Source organism: Eretmochelys imbricata, chromosome 13 (genome assembly GCF_965152235.1).
Source record: "Eretmochelys imbricata isolate rEreImb1 chromosome 13, rEreImb1.hap1, whole genome shotgun sequence".
NCBI classification, from domain to species: domain Eukaryota; kingdom Metazoa; phylum Chordata; order Testudines; family Cheloniidae; genus Eretmochelys; species Eretmochelys imbricata.
In genome coordinates, this window is record NC_135584.1 from 16,021,122 (window position 1) to 16,048,824 (window position 27,703).

The window sequence follows — 27,703 nt, forward strand, 5'->3', positions numbered from 1 at the left end:
GTAATCAGGTAAAATGTTATTTTCATCCTATTAATTTTGTATTTGATTTCTTTAGACATTTACCTAATGTAATTTACTACAATTAGTGACTAAGCCTAGCATAAAACAACAACCTTATACAATACTGTAAACTAAGAGAAGAGAACTGGTCCTCAAGGTACAAGAGGAGGAGTAAGACTTTCACATTAGAATTTTAAGATCATTCATAGATTCATAGATATTTAGGTCAGAAGGGACCATTATGATCATCTAGTCTGACCTCCTGCACAACGCAGGCCACAGAATTTCACCCACCACTCCTACAAAAAAAAAAAAACCTCACACCTATATCTGTGCTATTGAAGTCCTCAAATTGTAGTTTAAAGACCTCAAGGAGCAGAGAATCCTCCAGCAAGTGACCCGTGCCCCATGCTACAGAGGAAGGCGAAAAACCTCCAGGGCCTCTTCCAATCTGCCCTGGAGGAAAATTCCTTCCCGACCCCAAATATGGCGATCAGCTAAACCCTGAGCATATGGGCAAGATTCATCAGCCAGATACTACAGAAAATTTTCCCAGAAAATTCTTTCCCAGGTAACTTGGATCTTACCCCATCTAAAACCCATCACAGGCCATTGGGCCTATTTACCATGAATATTTAATTACCAAAACCATGTTATCCCATCATACCATCAATTGTTCATACCATCATACAATCAATCATTGTTAATTGTGTCATTAAGGGGTAAACTCACATGACCATAAATTCAGATTAGACATGCAGCTTCACTATCTGATCCACCTCACATGGTAATGGAAATTTACTCTTTAAAACCAGTAGTATAAGTACCTCTGGAAGTAAACATGCGGTCAATACCTCTCAACTATCCTTCATTTTACCGCCATCCCATCACAGCCAGGGTCATCTACCTTCTATCCTTACAAAATATTTACATGGAATTACAGAATTATAAAACTGACATTAATCAGCCCACATAATTTTAAGCTTCCTGCATTTACTGTTTTTCCTTACATTTGTTTGCAGGTCTTAAAGACTGGTAGGTTGAGAGGTATAAATTGCATTATACATCAAGCAAAATTAAAAGTTGTATGGCATCTTCAGTTAATGTAAATACACCATTGAGGCAGTTTCATAATGTTATAATTGTCCCATCTTCTAAGGACTTTTTGTCTGGATCGTGTATTTCATACTCCATGTTAATGTTGCCTACTGAATGGCATAAGTTTACTTCACTAAAAGGAATGAAACCATTTTGTGTTGACTCATGAAGGAGTTCAATTTGTGTTAATGATTCCAGACTCTCACTGGTAGGGACAGCTTTTGGAATCTGCTGTGGCTCACCATTATCCTCAATAATGATGTCTTCTTCATCACTGTCATCTTCTTCTGGATGGAAGTTCTGCACACTGTGTGGTGTGTAACCTGGAAGACTAGTATCAGTAGATTGACCTGAGCTCCCAGAAGTCCTACTGTTCCTAACAACATTGTTTCTCTGATTTGCTGGTCTCACTGTAATGATCAGGTTACGGCTATTTGCAATCATCATGTCTGTAACTTGATCAAGGCTCTTCCCTGAGACTTCTATCCCATTTACCTCCAGTACTTCATCATTAACTGCCAGTAAGCCTGTGCTTTGAGCCAGGCCTCCAGGAACAAGCCTGGATATGAAAATCCCAGGTACTTTCTCCAATCCATGTGGTGTTACTCTGACACTAGAGCCATCCCGTATATAGAATCCAAGTGGTTTGTCAGTTCCATATTTGTAAAGTCGCACCCTGCGATGGGTTTCTGGGAGAATGTCCACATCAATAATAGATGACACTGGTCTGAAGTCTTGCGGCATGCTAATGACAATATGTGGTTTCTTTCTGTGGTTATCCGGACGCAACACATTTGATAAGACATTTTTCTTCCTTGTCATAGTATCTGTACCAAAGGCACTGTAGTCTGCATCTTCTGTAAAAAGACAGCATATATTGGTAATTAGTACAGCGTGAACTACTCTGTTCTGCATAGCATGGCTGTCAGTAAAGAAAGTTTTAGGCTGACAAGGTGCAAAATGTCTAGTAAAAAGTTCTCAGCATTCTGTACCAGCAACAATTTTCTCTGTCAGGGAGGTAATTATTCTAACATTAACAAAATAAACTATCTTGATTTAAAGTCACTTCACTTTACAATCACCAAAGAAAAAAGCTATTGTAAGTATTTCAAAAAAATTAAGCAAAATTAATAGTGTATTGGAGGAGGCAAGAATGAGAATCCAGCTGTTTTAAAACAAGATGTTTATCAAAAATAGTCAGAGTCTCTCTCTCCACACACACACACACACACACACACACACACCTAAAATTCTTATACAGAAAGTGATTCCATTTATTAAAATTTCTCCCTTCCCCCTAAGTTTCAGTTCACTGGAACAGAAAGCATGAAAAGGGTTCACTGGCTGCTTTCCCTTTTATTGTCAAGTATCTGGATGCTAGCCAATTGACCTGGATTCAATCTCCAGAAAGTTTAGTTCATTCCACACAATGCTGTCCCCTGCTCCTACATGGTGTAGGTAAAAATCGCTGGTAATAAACTAAAAACAGACCCTGCACAGCAGGAAATACTTAAGGCAAGTGATGTAGCCAATACTATAACTTCCATAATTTGGTTTCAGAGGGGTAGCCGTGTTAGTCTGTATCAGTAAAAACAACGACTTAATCTCTAAGGTACCACAAGGACTCCTAGTTGTTTTTCCATAATTTGGAGTGACAAAAGTGTCTGAATAGTTTATATTTGCTCAAGAGGTTTTTTTTTGTTTTTTTTCCAGAGTAACAGCCGTGTTAGTCTGTATTCGCAAAAAGAAAAGGAGTACTTGTGGCACCTTAGAGACTAACCAATTTATTTGAGCATAAGCTTTCATGAGCTACAGCTCACTTCATTGGATGCAACTTATGAAAGCTTATGCTCAAATAAATTGGTTAGTCTCTAAGGTGCCACAAGTACTCCTTTGCTTTTTGTTTGTTGTTCTTGTTTGTTTTTTGGATGGGGGAAGCCTACAAAGCATAAGATGCACCAACTGTTTTTTATGGAAAAGAAAATTAGCTAGCTATAGAACACTCTAAAATTACTTGTTAGTTCAGAAATACAAATGCAGTGTTCTTATAGCCATGTTGGTCCCAGGATATTAGACACACAAGGTGAATGAAGTGAAACATATTACCTCACCCATTTTCCTCCAACTTTAAACGTCGCTAAATATGCATTTCAAAGACAACTTCTATGGTTAAATCTTTGCGCAGCATAATTCTCAATAAATGTTTTGATATTTCACAACAATCTTATTTCACTAGGCTTACTTGAATTAACATTAGGACTTCTTCAATGTTATGCTATAGTTTTGCCTCATCTTAAATACAAACATTGTATTCCCTTTATAGAAAAACTGACACCACTACATTGCTTTTCCACTTAGCATATGACCTTCTGGGACTAACTAGCCCTTTGATCCAGGGAGCTAGAATTTCTTTGTACACGTTGTTGGTGCCCTAATTATCAATTATGCCATATAGTCAGAAGGGTTCAAAGGATAAATATTAATCCAAACGGTACATGAAAAGAGTATTTCCATAATTTCGGTAAAATTTGAGCAGACTTTATGAAGTTTCTGCATGGGACTTTGAAAGTAAATTGGATGAACTAAAAAAAATATGTAGTGCACTGCAATGCTCCATATATGGGATTCATAAGATACACATACCAGAAAAACATGTCAGAGTAAACTAGCAAACATCTTCCTCACCCCTTAAAAAGTGAACTGTACTGATTGTGTTTACTTAGAACATTAATAGCTGCAAAGGAACCACAGTAGTGCAAGATACTACAATGTGCTTTGGAAATCTAAATACTGAGTTGAGTAACCAAGATGGCAAATTCTAAATAGTTAACCTAACTAATTTCTTTCAAATTTAAATACTAAAAAATGTAAACATTAAAGTGGTTGTTTGAAAGCGGGAAATACAAAACGTAATAATGATGGTCTGAAAAAAGGGGTTCTGGAATGTAACAGTTGGAAAATACTAAGTGCCCCAGACAAAGAAATATCAAAGGCACAGATGGACCTTCAGTGTACTAAACAAAATGGTTTACAATGTCACAAGCTTTGCACATTCAAAAATTATCGACAAAATGCCTTTAAATTAAGTGAGACAAGACCTGAAGTATCCTCTTGGTTACCCATAAATACTATGCATCCCATTTAAAGCCCTCTACTGCAGGCCTATTGGAGACACAGTAAATCTGTGGCCTATAGTTTTGTGAAATAATGCAATGAAATTTAACAGTGCATGTTTTAGACAAGGGAAAAGAAATATATAAATCTTACCAGTTGATTATCTAACATGGCTTCATATAGAGTCAAGGTAATATAAATGTTAAATATTTAACAATAACTAGTCAATGCAATGTAAGGTTGAGAATTTAAGTGAACAAGAGAGCTAAGAAATTTAAAGTTAGCTGCTAAGTAACTAATATACCCCCTTAAACATGCACTATTTTATACTACACAAAGAAAACTAATTTACATTAAGGCTGCTCAAGAGCATTTTCAATCAATCGAGACACTACAAATCTAAGGAAGTCTCTAGTTAAATCAATACTTCCATACTACATCCAATACTACTTCTTGCCTTTATCTGGACTCCTATATAACTCCCACTGGGAAGGCCATGGTGTCTCCCCAAAATATCCACTCACCCCCCCGATCACCACTTACTCAACCCTGCCAATGCCAGCCTCCATGCTATTGCTCCCTGAAGAGCTGAGGGAGCTATGGTAGGACCACCATGGATAGTCCCACATATGCCACTGCTTCAAGTGCAAAGAAAATATTTTTGTGGTGCTGCTGCTTGAGGTATGCCAAGAATTTAAATCAGCAATGCTCTGGGGAGTGTCCTCCCATGCTGTGGCCTCTTCCTCTCCCTCCCCCCCTCACTGCCTCCTCAACTTCCCAAGATCAGGAGTGGTAAGAGTTAAAGGAACACAGCTAACACAGCAAGAAAAAACCTGGGAAGTGTAAAAAATGGGAAGGAACTAGAAGAACTTGACAATTCCAGGTTTCAGAGTAGCAGCCATGTTAGTCTGTATTCGCAAAAAGAAAAGGAGGACTTGTGGCACCTTAGACTAACAAATTTATTTGAGCATAAGCTTTCATGAGCTACAGCTCACTTCCTCGGATGCATTCAGTGGAATAATTCCATTGGCTACATTTCAGGGAGTTTAGTTAGGTTATAACAAGATTCACTTTGTTTTATTTAAAATTTAAAAAGCAGCCTGTTAGAGAAGTTTGGAGCTATTGTGGTTCCTTACTTAGAGAACGAAAAAAAAAAAAAAAAAGCAAGAATTGGGTCCAAATTTTTAAAAAACTTAGGTCGAATATCAATAAGGGCTCATTTTTAAGTGTTCCCTGTGCTAAATCTTTGTTGTAACCTTTGACAAAAAAAGGTTACAGAAAATCCATTTGCTTCCTGAAGAGTTTGCATGAAATTTGGTGACTAAATTCAACTGCTCAAATGTGAAAGATTGATTTTAGTTCACTGTAAATACAAACCTCAAAAGCAACACTAACTATGGAGTCACTTCCAATACTTCTAATTACTATGTTAAATATGCACAGTGCTTAATTTGTCATGAAAGAGGTGCTGAGGCTCAAGCATTTTTTTTTTTTTATATTTATAACTGATGCAACAAGCCCAGAGGTGTTGGGGCTATGAACTGCCAAGTCTAGAGGTGCTGGGGCTCAGCCCTGACACAAATTAAGCATTGCATATTTATTTAAGGTGCATATACAACATGGCAGAGTTCAGATTGCTGTGGATACTTAATTTCTTCTGCTCAGAGTAAGAAAAAAATTATGCAAAAAGTTGATGCAAAGTTAGGAAAATTAAATGTGTTATATATTTGAAAATGTAATCTAGGGACAGTACATTCAAAGTCCACAACTGCACTTTTAAGTTCAGGGTGCAAGGTGCAAAGCGTGTAACTTTAAACTGAATGTGTAAGCCAATGATTACACATTCAACAGGGGCAGAGAGGTGATGGGAAGGTCCACAGAGATCAAAGTTAAGATGGGCTTGTCAGTCTCAGTCCAATTTGTCCACCCACCATATCAGACATCCTTGAGAACTCAATTTGGTATTGCGCAGTCCTAGGAATCAAGAATTTTAAGTTTTCATTAAATAAGATGTTATAAACTCATTTGCAGCATTATTGTAGCTCTGTTGGCTCCAGGATATTAGAGAGATAAGGTAGGTAAAGCAGTATCTTTTACTGGACCAACTTCTACTGGGGAAAGACAACCTTGTGAGCTACACAGAGATCTTCAGCTTTATATAGTCAAACAGCTGTAGCATAAAATCAACAATATTCATCTGGAATACGAGCATGTGTTAGTTGAAAATCAGTAAATAATGGATAAAATGCTGACTATTTTCAGCCCAAAAAAGGAAAGGGGGTAAAATCAAGGTTTGGATTTTTAGGGTTTGGGCTCACAATACTGTGAATTTACATACTTGAACAATTGATTAAAAGTGGCCATTTGCACACAATCACAGCAATTGTGGTCTTAAGGTTTTGAAAATTCTGGCCTTAAGTAATCATTCTGAATGTTACAAAAAAAATCTATAATCAATTTTACTTATCCTTCTGGACATTGGTCACTCAGGGAGCATGAGCCTTGATCATCTAAAAAACTAGCAAGCTCTGAATCATCTAGTTATTACAAACTTAGGTGCTCCCAATCCTTATGGAGAGCCTACAGGTTAGGTTGCCAGTTTTCTTGAATAGAAAGGTCCCCATTAAATTAAGAGGCCAGCAAACATCACACACAAAACTGACAGGTCCTTCGGAAGGAGACTGGGCATGTTCTAAATAGCACTGTATCTTGGTGAAAGTTAAATAGGGAGAAAGGACAGAGCAACAAGCTTGGCCTCTTTCCTGAACCAGGTAACGTCCACTAGAACGACTACCTTCCAGGACAGTAGAGGCAAGAACTTCCATAGGCCTCCATTTCTGCTTCAGTTATTTTCTAAAAAAAAGTGCACTCTGTTGATATAACCATTAAAAAACATGTTGACTTACATTAAATTTGGTATCTCTCTTTTTGCTATTTAGGAAGGAGTTCTATAACTACATATATTTAAGCAATTATATAGCTTAATGTTTTTAGATTCTCAATTGCATATTTTAGTAGGTTAGAAAATGGTTAATACATTACTTATTTACTAGATAATTAACTTTTGCTCATGATTGTCAAGCTGCATTAGGATAGTAACTGGAATTAAATTAAAACAAAACAATAAGCAGATTTTTTTTATTAAACAAAACAACCTTAAGTGTTTTGGATTCCTAAACACCTCTTATCAAAACATGTTTCACATTTAATACAAAATGATTTATTAAAACAGGATTAACTGAATTAAACTGATTTCAGGTCTGCCTGGGAAAACTTTCAAATTACTCCTGGAGGAATTCTGCACCGAAAAATAAAAAATTCTATGCACAATATTTTAAAATTCTGCATATTTTATTTGTTAAAATAATGCAATATAATCACACTGGTTTCAATTATTTTGGTAATTTATTTAAACTACAATACAATGGGTGAAGAATGGGTGTGGGGAGCACTGGAGGAAATCCCCCAAACACGCTCTGTTTAATAGTAATGTAACAAGTATTGACCCTTTACTTCGGTTATTAGTCAACAAATATATGCAGCCATATGCTCAGTGTTACATCATAGGCAACTGAAGAGCAAGCGAGGGCTGGGGACTCAAACTCACAATTTATATGGGCTACCATCTCCAAAAAGAGTCAGGCAGGCTGCTACATTCTGCTCTACCTGAGGGGACACACCTACCTCCCCAGAAACACCCCAAAGCCACGCCCCTTCATGCCAAGCATGCCGCAATAGCGGGAGAGGACAGAGTGTCTCTCTCTGTCTCGAACGCATGACTGCCCCTCCTGTCCATGCAGTAGTTTATGTCTCTACCGGCTGCCCCAGGCGCCTGAACCGACCTGCCTGCGCCACAGGGAGGGCCGTGTGACCGCTTTTGCAGCTTTCCTTTGCTTCCCCCCATCAGAAGTCATTTTTCTGTGGGGAAGCAAAGAAATCTGTGGGGGGCCATGAATTCTGCGCATGCGCAGTTATGCAGAAGTCTCCCAGGAATATCAAATATGTCTAAGTGAAAGTGACTAGAGTTTAAGTTCCTACTCATCTAAGTCTCTTAAAAATGAGTCTCCCCTAAAGGGATCGTCTACCCTACAAAGTTAAGTTGGCTTAACTACAATGCTCAGGGCTACCAAAAATTGCACTCCCTGTGCGACGTAGTTAAGCCAACTTAAACCCCAATGTGTAGACTTTGCTAGGTCAATGGAAGACTTCTGTTGACCCTAGCTACACCTCTAAGAACTACTTCTGTTGCTGTAGTAAGTGTCTCTACTACACAGTGCTACAGAGGCTCAGTTGTAGTACTACGGCTGTGCCGCTGTAGTGTTTCTAGTTTAGATGTACCCTAAGACAAGTTACTTCAGCTGACCTATCATGCCATATTTACAAAGCTTGACCTCAAAAGTTAGAATAATCTTTCTTTACATAGGAAAAGATCTTTATATAGAAACACAGCCTTTAATTCACTTGGTTTTTGATAGAGGCTCATGGATTCAGCATATTTATTTTTATTTAAATGAAAGAGATTACAATAAGTTTAGGCCTTATATTTTGTATTAAATTCAAATTTCATTTTAAAACAGGTTTATTTTTAAAAAGAAAATCATTTAAACAAAAATTTAAAAAAAAAAAGATTTTTTTTTTTAAATAGATTTTATCCACTCTGCATACATGGTTGTAAACCAGAAGTTTGTAAACTTTTAAATATCACCATGTATTTTTTCCTGAAGCTTTGACATCAATTTAGACCATTTTTTAAAAAAATCATACCCCTAGAAAAAGTACCTGGAGAAGTGTCTATCTTTTTCCAGAGATGGTTAATCCAAACAAGAGCACCACATAGCACCATAAGAATTTGCTACAGCACTAAAGGTACTGTAAGCTGAATGTGAAATTTAACTACTGAAAGAAACAAACTATGAAAAGCTCTCAAAACAGGTCAGAGAATTTGTAACCCTTCTAGTTAAAAATCTGGGATTATAAATGCCATTTTTCTGGAGTTTAATTTTAGGCTGAAAGTTCACGTGTTGATTTTCAACTGATACTGATTTAAGTGATAGCTGCACAATTACTGTAGGTAAAGGGAGAAACTATTGTAGGTATAAACAATAGGTTACACAGCCTTGGACATTAGAACCTGTTTTATTAAGAAAGAATGTTAGCTGGGGCAAGGGATTTAGTTTTAGTCATGGGATCTTTAATTTCTGCCTCTCTCACTGATTGTTTATACAGAAAAGGCCTTGTAATGATGTAGAAATATTTACAGGGCTTACTGTTACATATAAATAGAAATTTAGAAATTATCTAAATACCTAAGATTTTAGAAGTCTAGTTTTAAGATTGTACAATCAAGGCCAAATTCAGCTAAGCTGGTGAAAGGCAGTATGCATCTCCCCACGAGTTCCTCTGCCCCTTGGAAAGTCCACCCTTGCAGAGGTGAGGCAGTGCCACCACCCTTCATGAGTTTACTACTGGGTATGCAAGAGAGTATGCAAGAAGGTTTAACTCACTGTTGCTCAAAAGGTCAATTAGCGGGGGATTTTTTTTTTTAAGAGTCACTGAATGCGCTATGTAAATCTGTCAGGATGTATATTGTTTGAATGGGCCCCTCCTCTGTCAAACCTAAACACAGACTTCAGTTTTCATAATATTTATTCTATTTTCTGTAGAGTAGACCCATTTTAAAGCAAGCATCAGAGGTGAGTTGCACATGCACTGTATTTTTGCTTCATTACTTATTAATGATAAAATTTGGATTGCTGATAACATATCTAGAGTGCTCATTTTATGCAGTTCTCACTCCAATGCTCATGTTTTCCTTTTAAAATAGCCTGGTAACTTTTACTGTCGAAGTACTTGTAACTTGGTATTTTAATAAAAAAGATGTGGAAAAATCACCTGTTTATTATAGCATTGGTAGTAAATATGGTTGAGAGTAAAATGCTGTCAGTTACAACTCTGTTTCCAGGTGCTCATCACTTTCCAAAGGAAATCTCTTCAGCTGAAACAGTTTTCCTTACTTTGTCTTATCAAAAGGTAAATTTTCTAGGAAAATCTGAGCCATTTATGATGAGCTGTTTTGAAGTTAAAACTACAGAAATAAACTTTGTTCTTGAGACTGAAGAAAATTAGCTTTAAGAAGCCTCAGGGGAGAAATTGCACATCCAGCTATCAGACCATGGAGTGTTACCCAGTATTAACAGGCATCAGCTAGTCTTTGGCTTACCAGTGCCCTTTAGGTGTGAAAATAAGACAGGTTGAGAATTATATTGCTTAGCCTTAGCGTAATTGTTGATTGTGGACTTCAGGGTTATGTTTGTTTGTTTTTTCATTAAAAACTGAGGGGTAGATAAGAACATAAGAACAGCCATATTGGGTCAGACCAAAGGTCCATTTAGCCTAGTATCCTGTCTGCCAACAATGGCTAATGCCAGGTGCCCCAGAGGGAATGAACAGAACAGGTAATCATCAAGTGATCCATTCCCCGTCACCCATTCCCAGCTTCTGGCAAACAGAGGCTAGGGACACCATCCCTCCCATCCTGGATAATAGCCATTGATGGACCTATCCTCTAAAACAAACTAGATAAATTCGTGAACCCTGTTATAGTCTTGGCCTTCACAACATCCTCTGGCAAGGAGTTTCACAGGTTGACTGTATGTTATGTGAAAAAATTCCTTTTGTTTGTTTTAAACCTGATGCCTATTAATTTCATTTGGTGGCCCCTAGTCCTTGTGTTATGAGGAGTAAACAACACTTCCTTATTTACTTTCTCCACACCAGTCATGATTTTATAGACCTCTATCATATCCCCCCTTAGTAGTTTCTTTTCAAAGCTGAAAAGTCCGTCTTATTAATCTCTGCTCATATGACAGCCGTTCCATACCCCTAATTATTTTTGTTGCCCTTTTCTGAACCTTTTCCCAAGTCCAGTATATCTTTTTTGAGATGGGGTGATCACATCTGCACACAGTATTCAAGAAGTGACCCATGGATTTATATAGAGGCAATATGATACTTTTGGTCTTATTATCTATCCCTTTCTGAATGATTCCCAACATTCTGTTCACTTAGACTGTTGCTGCATATTGAGTAGATGTTTTCAGAGAACTATCCACAATGACTCCAAGATCTTTCTTGAGTGGTAACAGTTAATTTAGACCCCATCATTTTATATGTATAGTTGGGATTATGTTTTCCACTGTGCATTACTTTGCATTTATCAACATTGAATTTCATCTGCCATTTTGTTGCCCAGTCACCCAGTTTTGAGAGATCCTTTTGTAGCTCTTCGCAATCTGCCTGGGATTTAACTATCTTGAGTAGTTTTGCATCATCTGCAAATTTTGCAGCTTCACTATTTACCCCTTTGTCCAGATCATTTATAATATGTTGAATAGGAGTGGGCCCGGTACAGACCCCTGGGGGACACCACTATTTACCTCTCTCCATTCTGAGAACTGACCATTTATTCTTACCCTTTGTTTCTTATCTTTTAACCAGTTACCAATCCATGAGAGAACCTTCCCTCTTATTCCATGACTGCTTACTTTGCTTAAGAGCCTTTGGTGAGGGACCTTGTCAAAGGCTTTCTGAACATCTAAATACACTATATCCACTGGATCCCCCTTGTCCACATGCTTGTCGACCCCCTCAAAGAATTCTAGTACATTGGGGAGGCATGATTTCCCTTTACAAAAACCATATTGACTATTCCCCAATAAATTATGTTCATCTATGTGTCTGACAATTTTATCCTTTACTATAGTTTCAACCAGTTTGCCCAGTACTGAAGTAATTGCCAGAGTCACCTCTGGAGCCCTAGTTAAAAACTGGTGTCACATTAGCTATCCTCCAGTCATTTGGTACAGAAGCTGATTTAAATGATAGGTTACAGACGACAGTTAGTAGTCCTGCCGTTTCATATGTGACTTCCTTCAGAACTCTTGGGTGAATACCATCTGGTCCTGGTGTCTTATTACTTAGTTTATCAATTTGTTCCAAAACCTCCTCTGACGACACCTCAATCTGGGACAGTTCCTCAGATTTGTCACCTAAAAAGAATGCCTCAGGTTTGAGAATCTCCCTCACATCCTCAACCGTTAAGACCAATGCAAAAAAATTCATTTAGTTTCTCTGCAATGGCCTTATCCTTCAGTGCTCCTTTAGCATCTCGATCGTCCAGTGGCCCCACTGGTTGTTTAGCAGGCTTCCTGCTTCTGATGTACTTAAAAAAACTTTGCTATTACTTTTTAAGTCTTTGGCTAGCTGTTCTTCAAATTCTTTTTTGGCCCTCCTAATTATTTTTACACTTCATTCACCAGAATTTATGCTCCTTTCAATTTTCCTCACTAGCATTTAACTTCCACTTTTTAAAGGATGCCTTTTTGCCTCTCACTGCTTCTTTTACTTTGTTGTTTAGCCATGGTGGCTCTTTTTTGGTTCTCTTACTATGTTTTTTAATTTGGGGTATACATTTAAGTTGAGCCTCTATTATGGTGTTTTTAAAAAGTTTCCATGCAGCTTGCAGGGATTTTACTTTTGGTGCTGTATCTTTTAATTTCTGTTTAACTAACCTCCTCATTTTTGTATAGTTCCCCTTTCTGAAATTAAATGCTACAGTACATAAGAAGCATGTATTGCAACATTCAAGAATGTACAGTATAAATTAAACAGAAAATGCAAGAGTTAGGACTCTAACAGTAACATAGCACAACTGTAGTATGCACTCCTTTGTTCATTCTTTCCTTGTAAAAGGTACACCACAGAACCAAGTTAACGTTAACTTTTGCATTTTCTGATTTTACATTTAAGCTGCAACTTGCATGCAAATTGTGTACTTGCAACATTAATTGTTTTAAGATCTGTAATCTTGACATAATGGGGTTTGCAAATAGAGTTTATCAGAACTAAGATTTTTTTCCCCCAGTTTAAGTCAGACTTATTGAAGTCACCATAGGAACCTAAACGCCAGTTACAAAAGCAGGTTTCTTAAACTCATTTTTGCAACTAGAACTTAAAGAATACCACAAAAGACACCTCCATTTGAACACATGCCTGAAAATGCAAGAAAGGGCCATTTAAAAGAAAATTAAGATTTTGGAAACTGCCTCTGTTAGAAAAGATCTGAACTTCAAGAATACCCTATCCTACAACACAAAACAGCCCCCTCCCCCACCAAAAGAAAACCTCAAAACACAGTAAATGTAACTCTCTCAGAAATCTCTATTACTGAGCTGGTGTTTTACTTTTTAAAATCCATTTCTTAAAGCTCAATGATGCACAGTGCGGGACACACACACACACACACACACACAAAACAGTATCCATGAACTTACAAGTCAGAATGCTACCACATTTCCAGATCAACAGACTATACAAACCATTAGGGTTTTTTGGGATACTAATTAGCTTTGGATGTTGTCTAAAGATTCTAAAATAGCACAAAATTTAAGGTAGAAAATTAGAGTTACATAAATTTGGAGAAGTAGGGAAAGCTTGAAGAAAACTAATTCCCATAACTCTGCCAGGCAGCAAGATTCTGTTTAACCTCTCCTAGATCCCCAAACAAATTTTCTAAAACAATATCCTTGAGTACAAAGACACCTTTGTACTGACATCAAGCTAATCAGTTTATAGTTACAGTGACAAATATTTTGGCAGAACGCCAAAGAACAAGGTGTTAACAACAAAGATGTAAAGGTGAATGTCAATTTGGTATAAAAACTTCCTGTTTTAATGGTCTCAAACTCACTGGTTATACTAATTTTATGTGTATGTGATGTATCATTTAAAAAAAAGAAAGTGTTCAACTGTTGAAACTTAGTTTCAACCCTATATTCTTCAACACCTGGAATTGCACAATTTGTTGACAAGCCCTCTGATATGCTTCCAAAGGAATGGACTTATTGGTAAAATTATCCTTCAAGCATCAAGTTTCCAGAGATAAACAGAACCATCTGAAGACATTTGATAAGAGTACCACAATACTGGGGGGAAAACTGTAATTTAATGAGATTAAAAAAAATAAAAATAAAAAAAGGTCACATTGAACCTAACATTAGTATTTAACATTTATGAAAAGAATGGAGATCTAAATATTGATTAGAGGCATTTCAAAACTCAATTGGGAAAACTTTTACAGGTGTTTTAAAACACTGGAAGCATGGGAAAACATCTAGAGACATTCTTCAGACCCAGCTCTTCTTTCATTCCACCAGTTATCAAGCAGGACCAAAATTAATTGCATAGAGGATTAATGGGGTGCCAGAAACAATTAGATGTTTTTTCTGCAAACTAGTGACTAAACAATTCTCGTTTTAAAAAGCAATGGTGAGCATTAGGACTGTTACTGCTTTTGTCTATCCTCAGAATCTCTCTCTCAGCCACCCTGTATCTACCTCTACAGGGAAGCATTAAGCTGAAGCAAAGTAGTATTACACTTGCAGCTGGTCACATAATGGAAGTGATTAGAATCACACAGTCCTGCTTTGTTGTGGGGTAATTTGTTCATGACATTAGCTGCCTATTAGTCTATGTCCTGAAGCATGAAGATTGATTACACCTGTAAAATCTTATAGCCAGTGTAACTGCAGGCTACCTTTATTATGCTATGGAATAGTCATCCACAGGTAAAAAAAGAAAGCCCCATACTGCAGGACACAAATGCCAGAAAGTGCTGCAGTGAACAAGCTTACATTAGCGAGGAAGAATTAAGTGATTTCCTAAGACTCTCTTCACCTTTAGATGTCAAATTTATTATTTTCACTTTGCTGCTTTAATATTCTATGACAGTGAGTTCTACAAGTTAAGTAAAGTAGTATTAAAAAACCCAGTATTTCCCTGTATCTTTTGTTTCACTGAGTACCCTGTGTTCTTATATTGTGGAAGAGGGCAAAGAGATATGCCCAGCTGGCCTTCACATTTGTTTCACCCCTAGGTCAGGTTTCTCTTGCAGACAGACTCCCATATATCTTGACTGAATTAAAGCCATGTTAGTTCAGCCTTTGAATTCCCTTTTACCCCTTCCAACACATCAACAATACCTGTTAATCTGTTATGAAAGGAACTTCAGGATGCAGACAGGAGTGAGCTACTGTCTCTTAATCTAGGTGATAATGTTACACTTAACCTAGACAATATTCATCTCTGGGGAAATTTAACTTTTATTCTAGCACAGCCATAGTATAATGAACTCTTTATAAAGCTAACAAATTAGAAAGAAGTAAAAATAATCACCGCCCTGCTAGGGTGTGTCCACAGTAGGAGAAAAAGTGTTCTCTTACCACATCATAAAATTCCAGTGAAGACAAGGCAGACTCTAGTTTTCACCTGTTCACAAGTTGAGGTAAACACTAGCAGGAATGCAATGTTTACCTCGACCTGCTAATAGTGTTAAAACTACAAACTGCCTTGCCTTCATTTGAACTTAACCTCATGTTGGTTAACGTGTGACCAGGCCACCTGTTTTCCTGACGAATGCATGATACTGTTAAGCTTTCAGTGGAAACAAAGGGAGACATGAGCAACTGCCTTTAAACAATATACAAAAAGTTCACTGGAGAATGCTGATTCAGCTTTAATGTTTCTATCCAATTTGAGTAAACTAAGCATTGAATATGTTCATAAATGAAGACTTCATATAAAAGCTGAAGTGAGGATGGATTTTTGATGGAGCGAATGGGGTTTAAATCAATGTATTACAGACATTCCCAAATGTAAAAAGAAAAAAGAGAAAAGTAGCTTAGTAGCAGAGGTATAGGACAGAGGGGAATCTCGAGCCCTACAGCAATGGTGCACAATATGTTTCCAAACAGCTTGCTGCAAAGGACAGTTGGGAGTTCCCAGTGAAGATCAGTAAGAAGTCAGTACATGTCAACATGGAGAAACAGGATAATGTCTAATTGGGACTTTTAAAAAAAAAATTAGACTAGTGCAAAATATGTGACCGTGTGCATGGATACTGCTTTATACATAGTAGACACGACCAATGCACAAAATTAGTGAACTTACCTTTTCTTTGAATAAAAATCCTGAGCAGAGGATTGGCTGTGGAAACTGCTTTATGATAATTGTCATCATTGTTGATAGGCAGCAGATCTCCATGAATGTCTATATACCCAACTAAAACTTCAACATTGGGGATCTTGTGCACATGCTGCAATAATCCATAGAACTCCTCAAACTTTCCAGGTTTGGATCTTTCCAGAGAAAACCGTCGAAATTCAGCTCCAAACTACAAGACAGACATCTGATTTTAGTAAGACAGAAATCAACATGTACCCCAAGACAACAGGACAACTTGAAAGTTACAGTAAGTGCTCACCAGGTCAAAAATTTAATTTACAAAAATATGATAAATATGATAAACTTATTGCATAGCCAAAAGGTTCTAAATTTTGAGTGAAAAGGTGACCTTTTAGATGTACTAATATCAGAGGCCATGCCACATAGTTCAGAATATGTATACAATTATTTCTGTCTTGACGTAATCTGCTCCAATGCGAAGTCTTGATCAGAATGTGTTTACTTTTGATTCTGTGCAAATATTTTTGTTTTTACTGTTATATTTCACTCAGAGCCCAAATAACCACATGTAAAGTTAAAGCCCGGTCTACACCTAAAAATCAGATCAACCTAGCTACACTGCTCAGGGCTCTGAAAAATTCTGCACCCTGTGCGATGTAGCTATATAAACATATGCCCCAACTGTACATTAAGTTGGTAGTGATTGCACGTCTAACAGTGAATGCCAGTGAAAATGAGGTAAGATCAGAGGCTAAAATAGGAAAAGAACAAGTTAAAAATTACTTAGACAAGTTAAATGTTTTCAAGTCAGAGCCTGATGAAATGCAACCTAGAATACTCAAGGAGCTGACTGAGGAGATATCTGAGCCATTAGCGATTATCTTGGAAAATTAATGGAAGACTGGAGAGCTTCCAGAAGACTGGAAAAGGGCAAATATAGTGAGAATCTACAAAAAGGGAAATAAGGACAACCCAGGGAATTACAGACCAATCAGCTTAACTTCTGTACCAGGAAAGATAATGGAGCAAATAATTAAACAATCAATTGCAAACATCTAGAACATAAGGTGATTAACAGTCCAAATGGCATTTTGGGCTGTATAAGTAGGGGCATTGCTAGCCGATCGAGGGACGTGATCGTTCCCCTCTCTTCAACATTGGTGAGCCCTCATCTGGAGTACTGTGTCCAGTTTTGGGCCCCACACTACAAGAAGGATGTGGAAAAATTGGAAAACGTCCAGCGGAGGGCAACAAAAATGATCAGGGGACTGGAATACATGACTTATGAGGAGAGGCTGAGGGAACTGGGATTGTTTAGTCTGCAGAAGAGAAGAATGAGGGGGGGATTTGATAGCTGCTTTCAACTACCTGAAAGGGCATTCCAAAGAGGATGGATCTAGACTGTTCTCAATGGTAGCAGATGACAGAACGAGGAGTAATGGTCTCAAGTTGCAGTGGGGGAGGTTTAGGTTGGATATTAGGAAAAACTTTCACTAAGAGGGTGGTGAAGCACTGGAATGTGTTACCTAGGGAGGTTGTGGAATCTCCTTCCTTTGAAGTTTTTAAGGTCAGGCTTGACAAAGCCCCAGCTGGGATGATTTAGTTGAGGATTGGTCCTGCTTTGAGCAGGGGGTTGGACTAGATGACCTCCTGAGGTCCCTTCCAACCCTGATATTCTATGAACAGTCAGGGTGGATTTATCAAGAACAAAACTTGTCAAACCAACCTGATAACTTTCTGTGACAGCGTCAGGCCAGATGACAGGAGAGTGATTTTTTTTGGGGGGGGGGGGTCCAATGTGTTTTATTGGGCAGGAACCAATTCCAGACTAGACACAAAGGGACACAGATCGCAACCCGGCCTGGGGGGGCTCTCTGCAGGACACGCCACCCCCCCAAGGCAGATATATTAGTCACAGGTTAAGTAGGTCCCTTTTCCCTGGGTAAGGTAACAGGGAAGGTTCCAGAACAATCAGGAAATTTCTGGAAACAATTAAGGCAGACTGGCTGCTTAGAACACCTGCAGCCAATCAAGAAGCTGCCAGAATCAATTAAGACAGGCAGGCTAATCAGGGCACCTGGGTTTAAAAAGGCTCTCACTTCAGTTTGTGGCACACATGCAAGGAGCTGGGAGCAAGAGGCATAAGAAGCTCAGAGTGAGAAGTACAAGCATTATCAGACATCAGGAGGAAGGTCCTCTAGTAAGAATAAAGAAGGTGTTGGGAGGAGGCCATAGGGAAGTAGCCCAGGGAGTTGTAGCTGTCACGCAGCTGTTACAGGAGCCACTGTAGACAGCTGCAATCCACAGGGCCCTGGGCTAGAACCTGGAGTAGAGGGCAGGCCCAGGTTCCCTCCATTCCCCCAACTTGATACCAGAGGAGTTGAACTGGACTGTGGGTTTCACTAGAGGGGAAGGTCTCCAGCCTGTTCCCCGATCCACTAGGTGGATCAGCAGAGACTGTGGGGATTGTTCTTCCTTTCCACATGCTCGCCAGTGATGAGGCTAACTGAGCGAACAGCAGATTTGAGCCATGAAAGTGGCCAAACTGAGGGCTGCTGTGAACCTCTGAGGCGAGCAAATCCGTCAATAAGCGCAGGACCCACTAAGGCAGAGGAGGAACTTTGTCACACAGGGTAACAATCCTTGTGGATGGGGGGGGGGGAAGTGGTAGACATGGTATATCTTGACTTTAGTAAAGCTTTTGGTACTGTCTCCCATGACCATCTCATAAACAAACTAGGGAAATGCAACCTAGATGGAGTTACTAGTGGGGACATAACTGGTTGGAAAACCATTCCCAGAAAATAGTTATCAGTGGTTCACAGTCATGCTGGAAGGGCATAACAAGTGGGGTCCCGCAGGGATCAGTTCTGGGTCCAGTTCTGTTCAATATCTTCATCAATAATTTAGATAATGGCATAGAGAGTACACTTATAAAGTTTGAGGATGATGCCAAGCTGGGAAGGGTTGCAAGTGCTTTGGAGAATAGGATTAAAATTCAAAATGATCTGGACAAACTGGAGAAATGGTCTGAAGTAAATAGGATGAAATTCAATAAGGACAAATGCAAAGTATTCCACTTAGGAAGGAACACCAGTTGCATACATACAAAATGGGAAATGACTGACTAGGAAGGACTAATGCGGAAAGGGATCTGGGGGTCATAGTGGACTACAAGCTAAATATGAGTCAACAGTGTAACACTATTGCAAAAAAAGCGAATATCATTCTGGGATGTATTAGCAGGAGTGGTGTAAGCAAGACATAAGTAGTAATTCTTCCGCTCTACTCCATGCAGATTAGGTCTCAACTGCAGTAGTGTGTCCAGTTCTGGGAGCCACATTTCAGGAAAGATGGACAAATTGGAGAAAGTCCACAGAAAAGCAACAAATGATTAAAGATCTAGAAAACATGACCTATGAAGGAAGATTGAAAAATTTGGGCTTGTTTAGATTGGAAAAGAAGATGGAGAGGGAACGTGATAACTGTTTTCAAGTTCATAAAAGGTTGCTACAAGGAGGAGAAAAATTCTTAACCTCTGAGGATAGGATAAGAAGCAATAGGCTTAAATTGCAGTAAGGGAGGTTCAGGATGGACATTACCACAAAATTCTTGTCAGGATGGTTAAGCACTGGAATAAATTGCCTAGGGAGGTTGTGGAATCTCCATCATTGGAGATTTTTAAGAGCAGGTTAGACAAACACCTTTCAGGGATGGTCTAGATCAGGGCGGCCAACCTGAGCCTCTGAAGGAGCCAGAATTTACCAATGTACATTGCCAAAGAGCCACAATAATATGTCAGCAGCCCACCATCAGCTCCCCAACCCCACTCCCAGTGCCTCCCATGCACCAGCAGCCCTGCTGATCAGCACCTCCCACTCCCTTCCCACACCTCTCAGTCACCTGTTTTGTGGCATGCAGGAGGCTTGGGAGCTAGGGGTGACGAAGAGAGGAGCAAGGCCACTGCAGGCTCAGGGGAGGGGGTGGGAAGGGGTGGAGTGGGAGCAGGGCCTGTGGCAGAGCCAAGGGTTGAGTAGTGAGCACCCTCTGGCACACTGGAAAGTTGGCACCTATAGCTCCAGCCCCAGAGTCAGTGCCTATACAAGGAGCTGCATATTAACTTCTGAAGAGCTGCATGTAGCTCCAGAGCCACCTGTTGGCCACCCCGGTCTACAGAATACTTAGTCCTGCCATGGATGCAGGGGACTGGACTAGATGACCTCTTGTGGTCCCTTCCAGTCCTATGATTCTAGATGCAGCTAGTTGACAGAAGAATTCTTCCATTTACCTAGCTACCATCTGTCAGAGGTGATTTTCCTACACCAACAAAAAACCCTTCCCTTGATATAGGAAGTGTCCATGCTACAGCTGCAGTGCCATAGATGTGCCACTGTAGTGTAGATGTACCCTGAGATGACCCCAAACAATCTGAAAGACTGACTGGCAACTATATATGAATAGCTCAGATGAGCAATTAAAAGCATCAGTCATTTAGGATCTGGGTCACTCCAGAATATGACATCCGATTTTATATATGCATAAGAATCTAAGCAACAAAAACGTTAGATACTGCCAACTCATGTTTCTTAAACTTCTGTACTTGAAGGCAAAACTTAAAATTTCAAAGCTATTACAGAGTGAGATTTTCACACCATTTATCTGTATTATTGAAACCAGTTTTGTCTCATCTTAATCTAGGTTTAAAAAATTTTGCTGGTATCCAAGATTTTGCTTTCAGGACCCAATACAGTCACAAAAAGGCCAGCAACCCATTACCAGTCTAAGACCAAGCTTTAGCTTTAAAAAACTCCATTTCATCCTAATGGTTGAGAAGAAACTCATCAATATATGAAGAAAACTTAAAACCATGCAGTGACTGTATGCTGCAAGTCTGTATGCAACCCTGAAATAATACCTCAGAGGTATGAACTGACCCATTCATCTGAAAAGGGCAATACTAAAATCAGAGCAGAGGACACATATCAATATTATTAAAGCAGAACCATCAAGTTAATCATATAGTTAATGATTTTGGTTTTGGATGCAGTGGCAGATATTGTGGTGGGGTGCCAGGGTGAAGTTAATTACTTTCAAGGGTTGTTGGCATGAAGGAAATTAATTCATATTTCCTCCCTCCCTAATTTTAAGTTCCTTCTGCTCCTACCTAAAAAGGAGAGGCAAAGAGGGGATACAACCCCATTCCTCAAAAACTTCATAGGCCTGTTCACGCTAGCAAGATTCAGATTTTTATTTCACCACCAGTTCAGCCCTAATGACAGAAATGCTTTACAGCAGTAGTTCTCAACCTTTTTCTTTCTGAGTCTCCCCCCCCCCCCCCACAACATGCTATAAAAACTCCATAGCACACCTTTGCCAAAACAACTAGTTTTCTGCATAACACCAGGAATGGCATTAGGGGCTAGCAATCAGGGCAACTGTCTGGGGCCACAGGGACACCCGTGAAGCAAAGTTGCTCAGGCTTCGGCTTCAGTCCCAGGTGGAAGGGCTCAGGGTCCTGGGCTTCAGCTTTCTGGCCTGGGCCTCAGCAAGTCTAACACTGGCCCTGCTTGGCAGACCCCCTGAAACCTGCTTGCAGACCCCTGGTTGAGAACCACTGCTCTACAGTGCAGCTCTACTGATAGTGAATCTACCTTGTACCAGCTTGCGCCACTCCTCCTGTATGGACCCTACTGATGTGCTTTAACAGTTCACTAATGCACTTTGCAGTAGTCCTGTTTCAAAGCAGACTGTCCCTTACTCAGTTCCCCAAACTTCAAGACTTCTCTCCCTCCTACATTATACTATCTATATTACAACAGTACCTAGAGACCATAAGCAGCAAAGTGCCCCACTGTGCTAAGCACTGTTCAGACTGTATGAGTGAATGTAAGCTTTGGGGGCAGAGACTGAAGTCTACACGAGGAAAAAGGTATGTTTTTAAAATGTGATAGCTAACATAATCCCTTACATGAAAACAAACAAGAAGGCAGGTTCAGGGGATACAGGGGAGAAAAAGTCAGCAATAAAACTAGCCTGTTTTTGCATAGTCTGGGTATACAATTTGTAGGTGTAATAAGTCATGAATTCGCCACCTGCCTAGTCATTAGTTGATTGTTGGAAATATTTTTGTATATTCTGTAGCTGATCAGTAATGAACATGAGGTTGAACTGGATTTTTCATAATCAAGATGGGGAGTCCAAACTGACTGCTATATTCCAAATAGTTTGAAAGCTGTCAAATAGATCAAAATAAATATCCCTTAAAATGAACATCACAATGAGATGACACCCAAAAGTGTCCAGCAATTTCTATAATACAGTCACTTAGCAAAGCAAGAATTGTACAATTTAAGATTTTGGGAGTCATAAATGTAATAAAAAATTGTATAAAACAGTTTGAGTGGATCAGGGAAGGATTAAAGAGACAGCACCACATTTCTTGGGTTCATGTTGCATAGTTTAGGTCTAATGTGCCAATTAGGAAATGGGGCCTTTGCTATTGTTGTGACCAATTCTGTGTCTTCCTCATATTACTTTCAAAAATAATCAGAAGTTTTATTTGCATTCAACTTGGGAGTCTGAAAACCCAGTAGAGACAAGGACCCTATCGTTTGCTTATTAGTAATGACACCAAGTCATCCAGTTAGCACAACAAATTAAGAATTCTATACCTTCTGAACTCCAACACTCCTCCCTCCCCTAAAGATTTTTAAATAAAGGATTCACTGCAAATACTCTTCTATAGATACTCTAAGTACTGTAACATTAGTCAACAAAAAGGTAGAATGAATGACTCACATACTGATTTCAGTCACACCTGTGCATAAGTAAATAAAACCTGCAGGAGGAACTCCCTTTAGTCAAGAGCAGTGTGCTTTATTATGACATCAATAAAAGAACTTCTCCTTTGTTCCCATTAACTGTTTCCCCAAGAACTTGAAATATGCAACATCCAAGGAATTTCCCACATATGTATATTGCAACTTTTTGTATATTACTTATAATTTTCCAGTAGTGCTGTAGTTTAATGTGACAGACATCAAATAAAATTTGACATGAGCTAAAAAGGACAGCATGTTTGAAGTTACAATATTGCAGCAGGGCCAGCTTTTCAGAAATAATTGCACAGTTTCATGCATATGCTACAAGCATATTTATTGTGTCTGCATGCTTGTGCAGGTACTGCAATCATGCAAGTGAGAGTCTCAATCTGGCCCATATTTTTTCCAATGTAGTGCTTGTTGTTTCCACTTCAGAACAAATATTCTACTTTCATTGTAGTTTGTGTTCTTTCCCAAAACATAATTTTTGCAATTGTACATCACATATTTACTCTTAAAGAGACAAGCTGCACTATGCAAAACACAGGACAAGAAAGTTATGGGGGATTATTCAGACAGGAGAGAGTGCTTGAAGAGGTGGATTTCAGAATAGAGTAGAATATTTATCCAACAGTGGGCTGGTCTACACTGGCACTTTACAGTGCTGCAACTTTCTCGCTCAGGGGTGTGAAAAAACACACCCCTGAGCACTGCGAGTTTCAGTGCTGTAACATGCCAGTATAGACTGCGCCCCCAGCACTGGTAGCTATGCCCCTCATCGAGGTGGGTTTTTTTTTTTTTTTTTTTAGAGGAAGAGAGCTCTCCCAGCGCTCTGCCATGACTACACAAGCCAAGTTAAAGCGCTGCCATGGCAGCACTTTAACATTGCCAGTGAAGATGTGCCCTGTAGCACTTCAAAAAGCACAAATCTCTTCTCTATGCTAGGAAATTGTCAGATCTACACTGATAGTTACTGTTTTGAGAAAAGATAACCCTGATTTTCAGCATGCATTGTTACAGAGAACAGACTAATGCTGACTGGTCTTGTGCTGGCTGTAGCATCCTGCCTCTCTATTACTTGATAACTTCTTGCAGTAGTGATCTGAAGTAATGCAGACATACCTATCCATGTGTCTAGAATACTAGAACCAGTTTGACACAGAATTTGTCATACCAGATTGAACCCCGTGCCTCTAGAAAGAGGAACCTCAATACACTGCTTATTGTGCAGCCCTGTATTAAAGGGGGAAATGTCCCCATGACCTAAACAGCAATTTAAATATCATTATTTGGGATATAAGTTGTTACCCTTATTTCAGCAAATAGAAACTACAAACATTTCTTAGTGATAAAATTATCCAGTCTTTTTAAAAAAAGACCTACCTACAACATTTGTTGCAAAGAATTCCAGGGTGTGGTAAAGAGTAAAGCTTTACCATAAGTATATCTCTCTCCTCAACTCCAACCAGGGAAGATGATCATTATGACAAAAGATGTGCTGAATCAAAGCATTTCTACTGCAGTAGCATAAAGGAGCTCCAATCATGGTCCAGGAACCATCCCACTATGCTAGCTTGTACAAACACTTTACAAAAAAGACTGTCCTTCTCACTAAGAACTTACAGCCTCTTCTATCTATGTTGATATCAAACAGGCATGAACATGAAAATCTCTGGTTCCATGATATACTTTCAGCCTGTTTTCAAACACCCACATTTGTCTGGGGATTTTTGAGACCTAGAAGTCTGGGATGAAATAGGGTTTGTTTTTAAATATATACTCATGTGTTGCTTTAGCTATTTACAATGAAGAGAGTTAGAATAAAACTTCAGAGCAACTATAGTTTCACTCATGCTTAACTTCTACTTGGAGTCATGGTCAGCAGGTGCCATCATCCTTTAGCTTCTGTTCACACAAATCTTCTGAAATTCTCCCACGGTTCCTCACTTGCTCTAGCACCAATACAACCTACAGCAGAAGATACTGGTATATTTTTACCACCATGTCACATAACCCTTAAAAATGCATATTCCCTGTCCACACTAAAGCTACCAGTTATTGTAAACTAAGATGGAATCTATAGAATAGACAGGACGCAGGATTTAAGGATTAGGCTTCACACTGGTAAAAATGTTTATAACCAGTCTGCATTACAGCTTCCACTAGTGGAGAAACACACAAGTTTCCTCAGTGTATGTGCACTCTTAAGCCTTGCCTAGACAAGGGGAAAATGTGCTTTTTAGATCAGCATGAATTAAACTAAACCAAATTACAGCCATATTAATTCTGAACAACAGCATTCACACTGGGATTTAACGTCATTTAATGTTGCATCCGATGAAGTGAGCTGTAGCTCACGAAAGCTTATGCTCAAATAAATTGGTTAGTCTCTAAGGTGCCACAAGTACTCCTTTTCTTTTTGCGAATACAGACTAACACAGCTGTTACTCTGAAAACTGGTCCAATAAAAGATATTACCTCATCCACCTTGTCTCTCTAATTCAATTTAGTTAAAATGACATGAAACACTCCTTAACACCCCGTTTAGACACAGTTCAACACCTTGACAATTGTGGGTTATATGAGCAGATAAGATTCCAGAGCTGTTGTACTGCATCTAAATTAGGATCTTGTATAGACTAGGATAAAAGATTTTTTTTTTCCCCCAAAAACATGTTAGGAAGGCAACTTATTTTTGTTCTGTTCACACAAGATCCTTAAATCATGTTAACATGTTAGCTAGCATGTTTTTAAAAATACACTTATCCTAGTCTAGTCAAAAAGCATAGTATCAGGGGCATTTCAAAACATGTTAGCTAAACTGATTTTTGAGCACCTTTTTTTCCTAGTAACTTTCTTATATAGTCTCCATTTGTTTTTTTATATATAGTTTGCATTCTGTTAGTCTGCATTCAGTTTCAGGGGGAACCTTTTCAGTCTTGTTTTACACTTCTGTAGAGTAATTGTAGGGAAAGCAGTATGCCTGCCCAATTAGTAAAGTCATGCTGTAACTTTTGTTAAAGAATATCAAGTTTTGCAGTGGATAATCATCTACAACCCTGTTGGGGATAGAGGGGGGGAAAAAAGTGAAGAGTGATCTGACAAGGGGGCTAGTGCTGAGAGAAGGCTACAGGGACAATACCCAGCATTAATTATTACTAGTGTCAACCCTATGGTGATAGCTGTTTGACTAATACCACATCTTGCTCCTAGGCCATGGCACAGGGACCAAGCAAAAGGAACAGCCCTAGATCCCTTGAAAACATGGAGATGCACCCCTCTACCCTTAGGCAACCTGGATCTTCCTTGCAGACATACTCCCCACCCTGGCAAGGTGCCATCTGCAGGTGAGTCAGCAGCTCTCCCAGCTCCCCCTCACCCCATACAGTATCCACCCAGTGCAGAACCAGCCCAGCCCCATGCCGGGACAACTCACAGGCAGCCCTGGGTGTGCTCCCACAAGAGATTCCCTGAGCCCAGATAGCCCCCTTCCTCAACGATCCCCTCCTGCTGGGGCCCCAATTTTCACTGGGGCTAGGGCTCGCCCTGCCCCCGGCGGCCCCTCACGGAGCGGGCGCCCCCCCCCCCCACACAGCCTCCACTGGGGCTCGCCCTGCCCCCGGCGGCCCCTCACGGAGCGGGCGCCCCCCCCCCCACACACAGCCTCCACTGGGGCTCGCCCTGCCCCCGGCGGCCCCTCACGGAGCGGGCGCCCCCCCCCCAACAGCCTCCACTGGGGCTCGCCCTGCCCCCGGCGGCCCCTCACGGAGCGGGCGCCCCCCCCCCCAGCCTCCACTGGGGCTCGCCCTGCCCCCGGCGGCCCCTCACGGAGCGGGCGCCCCCCCCCAGCCTCCACTGGGGCTCGCCCTGCCCCCGGCGGCCCCTCACGGAGCGGGCGCCCCCGCCCCCCAGCCTCCACTGGGGCTCGCCCTGCCCCCGGCGGCCCCTCACGGAGCGGGCGCCCCCGCCCCCCAGCCTCCACTGGGGCTCGCCCTGCCCCCGGCGGCCCCTCACGGAGCGGGCGCCCCCCCCCCCAGCCTCCACTGGGGCTCGCCCTGCCCCCGGCGGCCCCTCACGGAGCGGACGCCCCCGCCCCCCAGCCTCCACTGGGGCTCGCCCTGCCCCCGGCGGCCCCTCACGGAGCGGACGCCCCCGCCCCCCAGCCTCCACTGGGGCTCGCCCTGCCCCCGGCGGCCCCTCACGGAGCGGACGCCCCCGCCCCCCAGCCTCCACTGGGGCTCGCCCTGCCCCCGGCGGCCCCTCACGGAGCGGACGCCCCCGCCCCCCAGCCTCCACTGGGGCTCGCCCTGCCCCCGGCGGCCCCTCACGGAGCGGACGCCCCCGCCCTGCTCCTTCTCCTGGGGGCTCGCCCTCCAAAGGGTCGATCCGCCCTCTGCGGCCCCTCACGGATCGTCGCCCTAGGCCCGCTACCCACCTTGCTCTTCACTTCCATGGTGCACAGGCCCCGGCTACCCCCAGCGCTGCGGTGGGTCCGGTTCATTCCGCCAGATGGTCTGTGTCCCCTGGCGCGCTGTGGGGGAGGGGGAGAACCCGGGCAGCTCCGAGCCCAGCCTCCCAGCCACAACCTGCCGCCTCCTCACACGCACCCAGGCCGGGGGAAGAGCCGCCCCACAGAACGCCTAGCTGCG

The 27,703-nt window shown here is 40.8% G+C and overlaps 1 protein-coding gene across 1 annotated transcript; it reads right to left on the minus strand.

The window, feature by feature from the left end:
- Window positions 1-711: 711 nt before the first annotated feature.
- PARD6B (par-6 family cell polarity regulator beta) lies at window positions 712-27,703 on the minus strand. The gene is made up of 3 exons (XM_077832079.1): window positions 27,490-27,703; window positions 16,219-16,441; window positions 712-1,955 (listed from the first exon to the last, which is right to left on the minus strand). Exons 1-3 carry the CDS (start codon window positions 27,553-27,555, stop codon window positions 1,129-1,131), a joined length of 1,116 nt encoding a protein of 371 aa, XP_077688205.1. The 5' UTR covers window positions 27,556-27,703; the 3' UTR covers window positions 712-1,128.

Coding starts and splice junctions, on each gene's coding strand:
- PARD6B (XM_077832079.1), bottom strand. CDS start 27,555: ATGAACCGGACCCACCGCAGCGCTGGGGGTAGCCGGGGCCTGTGCACC. Junction 16,442..27,489: donor CCATGGAAGTGAAGAGCAAG/GTGGGTAGCGGG, acceptor TCTGTCTTGTAG/TTTGGAGCTGAATTTCGACG. Junction 1,956..16,218: donor GATTTTTATTCAAAGAAAAG/GTAAGTTCACTA, acceptor GTCTTTTTACAG/AAGATGCAGACTACAGTGCC.